Source organism: Zalophus californianus, chromosome 10 (assembly GCF_009762305.2).
Source record: "Zalophus californianus isolate mZalCal1 chromosome 10, mZalCal1.pri.v2, whole genome shotgun sequence".
NCBI lineage: Eukaryota > Metazoa > Chordata > Mammalia > Carnivora > Otariidae > Zalophus > Zalophus californianus.
In genome coordinates, this window is record NC_045604.1 from 67,486,491 (window position 1) to 67,494,540 (window position 8,050).

The following is an 8,050-nucleotide window of genomic DNA, read 5'->3' on the forward strand; positions in this document are numbered from 1 at the left end:
CTGGATGGAATATGAAGGAGAAAAGCTTCATCAGCATTTCATAAATGTGCCCCGTAGTGGAAGCCCTCAAATACGGTGTGACCTGTCCTGGTTGTGAAGGTTGGGTCACAGAACTCGTTCAAGTTTAGTGTCCTTAAAAATGATTAATGCCTTTAAACGCTTCAGTCTCCTTTATAGTATACATGTTAATTCTGTAGCCTTGTACTGGTAAGCTTTACTGTTGGTGTGGTGATGAGAATTCTACCTTATTTTTCTTTCCTAAGGCAGGCCCGGGCCCCGTGCCTTATCTTGAGTTGCAGCTTTGGTTTCTTGGAAGTGGAGGGAGAACAGAGACGCACACAATGTCTTCTGACTGTAGACCTCACCAGACCTGGCCGAGCCCTCCACCCTTTATGTGTGGCTCACAGCTCTTTGGTGACTCTCACCTTGGGAGAAACTTTCCAAAACACCAAACCTAATTTCACAGAATTTCTGTACACTCACATGGTATCAGTTCAGTAAATTGCACAGAGTGAGCACATTCAGTCACAAATGCAGCTGACTCTTGGTAAGTGCACTGGCCTTCTGCTGGGGGCAGAGGAGCGTAGGGCCATGGCTTTTGAGTGCTAATGATGGTGTTAAGGATGGGTATTGATGGTTGTCCATTGGGACATTGGAAGTCAGAAAGGGGACTTTCCCTGGCGTATTTTAGGGTTCTTACTCAAAGCTGGCAGATAGTCTTTTTACTTCTTGCAGTTACTGTCTCTCACTGCTTTAACCAGTCTTCACGAGGGGAGAAGAAAAGATACAGTGGCAGCCCTGCAGGGGTTTAACATGGCGCTGGTGGAGAGGTGATGTGTGGAGTGTGTTGTGAGAACACAGAGAATGAGTTCTGTTGGGAGTGGGGGGCAGGAAAAGCTTTCAAGAAGATGTGACACTTGGGGCGCCTGGGTGGCTCAGTTGGTTGGGCGACTGCCTTTGGCTCAGGTCATGATCCTGGAGTCCCAGGATCGAGTCCCACATCGGGCTCCCTGCTCAGCAGGGAGTCTGCTTCTCCCTCTGACCCTCTTCCCTCTCGTGCTCTCTTTCTCTTATTCTCTCTCTCTCTCTCTCAAATACATAAATAAAATCTTTAAAAAAAAAAAGATGTGACACTTGGGTTTAAAATGTGGGGGATGGCTGAGTATTAGGCAGAAGGTATTTGGGAAAGAGGAAGCATACAGATGGGTGGAGGGAAAGGCCAGGGCAGGGTGTGGACATATGGACAAGTATGGCATAATTGTCACTGTGGTGTTGGGGTTTGGAAGGTTTGGAGCACTGACGTGCCCCCAGCACTAGGATGCTGGAGTGGTACCCAGCACGCGTCAATAATTATTTGAAAGAAAGATAGGATATTAAGGAAGACAGTAGACCTTGTCTGCCGTGGTTGGAAGCCAGAGTCTATCCTGAAATGAGTCTTTGGAATGTCTTCACCCGGAGAGTGACATGATCCAGTTTGACTTAGAAAAAGGGGGAGGGAGTAAGATTGCAGTTAGAAATACCAGTTAGGAGATTGGTGAAATAATCCAGTAAAAAACTAGGGAGGGCCCAGAGCTTCTGAGCATTGTGAAGCAAAGGGGAGGGAGGGAGGGACGGAGGGACGGAAGGAAGGAAGGAAGGGAAGGAAGGAAGGGAAGGAAGGAAGGGAAGGAAGGAAGGGAAGGAAGGAAGGGAAGGAAGGAAGGAAGGAAGGAAGGAAGGAAGGAAGGAAGGAAGGAAGGGAAGGAAGGAGGGAAGGAAGGGAAGGAAGGGAAGGAAGGGAAGGAAGGAGGGAAGGAAGGAAGGAAGGAAGGAAGGAAGGAGGAAGGAAGGAAGGAAGGAAGGAAGGAAGGAAGGAAGGAAGGAAGGAAGGAAGGAAGGAAGGAAGGAAGGAAGGAAGGAAGTCATGAGAAATTAGGATTGTCAGGTTGTGGTGACTAGTTGAGGGCCTGGGCAGATGAGGGTGTGGGGGCGGCGGGAGGTTCTGGAATGACCCCTGGGTTTGCAGGGTGGCCGGATCCCGCAGTGGTGAACTGAGTGTGATTTGTGATTCTGTGAGCGCTTTACACCATATAGAACACGCTATTTATTGTTTACTTCCTATTTGGGAAAAATATGTGTTTATTCCAGTTGGGGTGCATAATCTTTTATAACTAGATGGTCTGGCTCCATTTACTCTGTGTCCCAGGAGCTGTGCACTACAGGTGTGAGCAGTGTCTGTGGGATTGAATTGAAATCTAACATGGTTTTACTCTAAGTGTCTTTAATGCTTGGAATGTTATACAATTTCAGACCTGAGCAAAAGTTGGTATCAGTGCATAAGACGGAAATTCTATCTTCAAAATTCCCAGCTTTCTTGTGTAATTTTATTTAATATTTTATCTTCTGAATTACATCCTAGTTTATGGAATGACTCAGTATCACAACAGACAAGATGCGAATTCTCCGGTGGTTGGTAGTATAGTAGAGGTGTGCAGACCTGGGAAGTTTACCACAGGTGAGGCTCCGTGGGGCAGTAAATAAAAGATCAAAATTAATATCAGGAAGATGAAGTATAGTCAACCATGTGTACCAATGGCATTTGGTCATAAAATGAAACTGATTTCGTTCCTGATCTTCACAAAACTATATAGTAATTTACTAACTTAATCTCGTGTGCAGTTCCTTTACTGACTCAGAATGTTGACTGACTAGCTCTTATTTTTCAGATTTATTATAATGCAGATAGAAGGCTGTTTAGAGGATCATAACATTTTTGTCTCTTTTGCTGTTTTTGTTAGATCTGCATTTTCTTAAACATTTTTTGTTTCTTTTTGACTCTTTAGTAGCTGTGGTACTTAAATCTTGCCTGCCTTCCATTTCACTTTTCCCTGAGAAACTGCGCATATGTATATAATTTCAGCAGTTGGCAAGCTCACCCGTTGACTTTCTCAGCTAAAAATCCTAAAGGAAGCTGGAAATTCTTATCAGAAGAACCTGTAAGCTGTCTGTCATCGCTCCATCACTCGTACACACCCCAGTATGCGGGTGGCTCTGTTGGGACCGAGGCCAGTCTTACTTTAAGGCCCTTGTTAAGTATTTCACCGGGACCAGGGAGAAATGGGGGGAAGTGGCCTACGTAGAGAATTTTAGAGAAAGCTAGTTGTTACATTTACATTACGTTACATTACAATTATTTTTATTCGGAGATTTTTAAATTCCAAAGTATCCTCATTTTAGTAAGTTGACGTGGTGTTTCCTCCCTCCCCAACCTCCTCCCTGGCAAGTAGACCAAAATATTTCCAACCAGTTCTATATTGATTCCTGCAGCCTATTTTTGAAGTCTGTGGGTTCATGAAATCCAAAACTAGGCGCCACTGGCCTGTTTTATGCACACCTGTAATCAGAGTTGGTATATGTGTGGTTTTCTTCTCACACCAACTGCCACTTCTTTTTTCCAGTACCAACTGACACTGACTCTCTGGAGTTAGCGTAGCTGCCACAGGTTAAGGGCTCAGTCCCCTGGGACTGGCCCCACTTCAGGGACCAGCTGCCGATGGGGTACTTAGGCTACCTGCACATTTAATGCCCAGATGACCACAAATTCTGATGTTCCTACCACCTCCCTTCAGGTTCAGCAATTTGCTAGAACAACTCCTAGAACTCAGAAAACTGCTTTGCTTACTGTTACTGTTTTTGTTTGTTTTCAATAAAGGATATAATTTAGGAACAACTGCATGGAAAAGACACGTAGCACAAAGTATGGGGCAAGCACAGAGCCTCCATGCCCTCAACTGGCTTGCCACCCGGCCAGCCCTGCGGTGTGAGCTCGTTGGGGTGTTTTGATGGAGGGTTCAATTATGTAGGCATAATGGAGGACACTATTGCCCATTGGTGAGTGAACCTGATCTCTGGCCCTTCTTCCCTCCCAGAGGTGAGGGGTAGGATGGAACTGAAAACTTCCACCCTCTAAGCATGGTATTTCTGGTAGCCAGCCCCCATCTTGAAGCATAGAGCTGTTGATTAGCACACCCGAGACACTCTTACTGCCTGGGAGATCCCAGGGGTTTTAGGATCTCTGTGCCTGGAGCTGAGACCAAGAGCAGATAATTTCTATTACAACACAGATGTCTGTCTAGTGAGGAGAGGTCCTCAGGTGCTGTGGAATGGAATTGGAAGGACTTGGCTTGCATTTGTCACTGAGGACCCCAGCCGGCTGTCCCTTCTTGTCTGGGCATTGCTGTGGCCTCTAGGATGACAAGAGTTATTTGGGCATAACCTGTCCCTCACAGCTTGCCACACAGCCTTGTTACTTTTCCTTCTCTTTAATCTTTGGCTTTTCTTTGTGCTTCTTGGCTTCGCTTAGAGCTGGGTTTGTATTTTTAGCATCTCATTTTGAAGATTTCTTTTCATCTTCATTAGAAAACTAGTCAACTAATTTTGGCATTTGTGTCCTCTCTTGGCTGCTTGGATGTGTCCCTTTGTCTTTGTTTCTGTGGTGATAGCTTTCCCAGGGAAATGGAAGTGACCAGACATTTGATTGCTAAGTAGTTTGTATGTATCTTGATTAATCAAGGATTAGTTAAAGCTGTTGAGTTAACTGTGCTTCACTATTTGGAATGTCTCCAGCAGCCCACTCCAGAGCAATGGTGGAGAAAAATGGAGGAAAAAGTGGGGACAGTATGTCTAACTCTCTTGGTTTTAGATTTCCTATGTGTATTTAAAAGGTTTTTTTGTTTTGGTTTGGTTTGGTTTTTTTAGTCATGGAATGACTTAATTTACAGCAAAAGGGGGTTTATTGCTTTGGCTTCTATAATCCCACTGGGACTTCTGGAGGAGACATTGTATTATGAATCTTAGGAAACATGTGTCCAAAATACTAATTTTTTTTACAACTGGAAAATACTGTTTTGTTATTTACGATTAGTAGTAGATTTCTTTCTTGGATGATATGCCGTAAGGGGCACTTTGCCTTAGCTTTTTCACATAATCTTTGTGTGAGGTCCAGAAAATGCTGTCACTTCACAAGTATTTCTCTTGTGAGTGATGAAGAGATTTCAACTTCTGTGCTGACAAATGCTCTTTAATCTTAATTTAGAAATAATTCAAGTTTTTGTCATTAACTTGTTTTTATTCCCAGGACTAGTTTACCAAGAAATTTCAGTGCAACATAAAAATTTAGACAGTACCACTCTATTTCAGTGTGTGTGCTGCACAAATATTGTTACGAGTTAGTTTTTGTAAAGCTTCTCTGATGGAAAATTAGAAATAATGATGTTCTGAAGTGACCGTGTTGCTCAGTGTTGTGACCCTTGTGGGTCTCCCCTGTTCTTCTGTCATCAAGTCACATGACAAGAGTAAACCACAGGCTGTTGAGGGATGGGGCAGGAGTGTGAGGAAGAGGGGAGGGCCTGAAAGTGATTTTTTGTTTTTGAGGACATTGGCCAAGAACCCACATGAATAGTTGTTTAAAATCTCTTTTTTTTTTAAAGATTTTATTTATTTGAGAGAGAGAGAGAGAACGAGAGATAGAAAGCACGAGAGGGAAGAGGGTCAGAGGGAGAAGCAGACTCCCTGCTGAGCAGGAAGCCCGATGTGGGACTCGATCCTGGGACTCCAGGATCATGACCTGAGCCGAAGGCAGTCGCTTAACCAACTGAGCCACCCAGGCGCCCTTTTTTTTTTTTTTTTTAAAGATTTTATTTATTTGAGAGAGAGATTGTTTAAAATCTTTGAGGCTAAAATTGGTAGATGAGTGGTGCTTTTGTTAAGGATGAGGTTGGATGAGCTACTTGGGGGCATCTCCATTAACTTCTGCTTTAAGCATCAGATAAGTCTTCACTGTGGAGATTGTGTTATTTTAGTTGGGTCAGCACAACATATCTGTTTTCTTCTGTTGCTCACTCTTGGTATTTGATTCTTTAAAAATAAGATATGGTATGAAGTAATAAAATTCAAATCAGCCTTTTTTTTTTTAAGATTTTATTATTTGACAGAGAGAGAGATTAAAGTGCTGAGCAGGGAGCCCGATGCAGGGCTCAATCCGAGGACCCTGGGATCATGACCTGAGCCGAAGGCAGACGCTTCACCCACTGAGCCACCCAGGCACCCCTCAAATCAGTCTTTTTTCCCCTAGTAGTAGTGTAGAGTATTTAAAAGATGAACCTAGTACTTAATAGGAAATTAAGATCATCTCTACATTTTATTTCTGTATCTCAGTCTTACTTGGTAACAAATAGTTGAAGTAAAGCTGAGATTTAGATTCTAGCATAGAAATAGCCTTTCCTTTAATATTTGTCTATGAAGGTTAGAATTAAAACTCTAGAAGGATCCTTAGAAATTATCTCGTTTTTACATGAAGAAATTTAGGACATAGGATGTTGTCTTGCCCAAGTGGAAACAGGGACTTAGTCCCATTGCCACATCCATTGATTGTTAGTGGCCACTCCATGTTTCAAGGGGAAGATAGAGCTTATCAGAATTTGTTTTGTAGACCTAGAAGCAAGCCTGATGGTAAAACTACTCTTGGCCAGTAAAGAGTGGGTAATCACAGGTTACCAGTATTATAAACAGATGTCCAGTTGAACAAATAATGGTTAATTTATACTTGTAGTTGTATTCAGTTTCATGAGCGTATTAGATACTCAATGTATTCAGTTAGAAAACAGTTCTCGTGTTGCTTTCTCTTTGCTCTTCGCGGATCCGGACCTCCTCCGGTCCCTCATCACGCTTCAGTTTTTGGTCTCTTCTCCCCATCAGACTCTGCCCATAAAGGCAGGAAGCCGCTGTCTTTCTTGTTCCAGCACCCAGGAAAGCACTGATTGTTGGCTAACTCTGTATAGCTGTTTGGGAAACTTAGCGTATTTCAAATATCTTAAGTTTGCGTATTTTATTTTTTGCAGTGAACAGAGTATCTGTCAGGCAAGAGCTGCTGTGATGGTTTATGATGACGCCAACAAGAAGTGGGTACCAGCTGGCGGCTCAGCTGGGTTCAGCAGGGTTCACATATACCACCACACAGGCAACAACACGTTCCGAGTGGTGGGCAGGAAGATTCAGGACCATCAGGTAAGGGTCTGCTAAATCCTTATTGAAAGTAGTCTAGAGTTACAGAAGGACATGTAAAATAGTAAACCAAAGTCGTGCTTTGCCGGTGCAGTCAGCGTATATTGTGTGGGAGAACTGGGTACCGGTTTGCCTTCCCACCCTTTCCCCCTTTTAGGAGGCCTGAATTTGGGTGAGGATTTAGAGCTAATTGCACAAAAATGTAAGTAAGACTTTCAACTATGAACATGCATGAGGTCTTCTGGCCTGCCAGCTAACTAGGTTTGGGAATCTAAAGTAAATTTAGGACAAACAAAAATGTGAAATACCACTTAAGGAGCAGATTGTATGTTTAAGGAATTGATTTCCTGCTGAAGGTGTGGGGCTAGAGAAAGGAGTTGAAAGTGTAAATAGTTTCAGAAAATACTGTTGAATTCGTGTATGATAGAAAAATTGTAGGTATTAAGGTTGTTGGAATAGTTAGGCTTTTGTGATACCTATCTGGGATGAAAACTAAGCTTTTATTAATTCCCTGACCTGAATTTCTCAGAAAGGTCACTGAATTTATCAGATGACTTGATTCCTTGGGCCTTAACAGACCAGGAGCAGTAGATAGAGGAAAATGTAGATGGGGTCTTACTAGTATTAAGTATGTGCTAATAGCAGCAAAAACTTCTCTAAAGGACAGCTTTATGAAATACTTTTGGTTCCAGTAAGATGGTGGAATGGTGATGGGTATTAAAGAGGGCACGTTCTGCGTGGAGCACTGGGTGTTATGCACAAACAATGAATCATGGAACACTACATCAAAAACTAATGATGTATGGTGATTAACATAACAATAAAAAATTAAAAAAAGATGGTGGAATCAACCAGTCTTAGCCACATGCAGGAAAAATGGAACAAATTTCCAGCTGAGCCCTTAACTGAGGAAAGACAGGTCTCCACTGGGACACCCTGAGGTGTCGTGTGCACCTGACGCTGCAGCAGCCCTGTGTTTTAGGGTGGCGGTTATGAACTGCGAACACCT

The 8,050-nt window shown here is 43.0% G+C and overlaps 1 protein-coding gene across 1 annotated transcript in view; it reads left to right on the forward strand.

Moving 5' to 3' along the window:
• The window catches only part of LOC118356012 (translation initiation factor IF-2-like), a 73,668-nt gene extending 66,461 nt beyond the window's left edge, over window positions 1-7,207 (forward strand). The window contains exons 3-4 of the mRNA XM_035722202.1: window positions 6,879-7,044; window positions 7,199-7,207. Coding sequence (XP_035578095.1) covers window positions 6,879-7,044; window positions 7,199-7,207 — 175 coding nt within the window. The remainder of the gene's footprint in view (window positions 1-6,878; window positions 7,045-7,198) is intronic.
• Window positions 7,208-8,050: the final 843 nt, after the last annotated feature.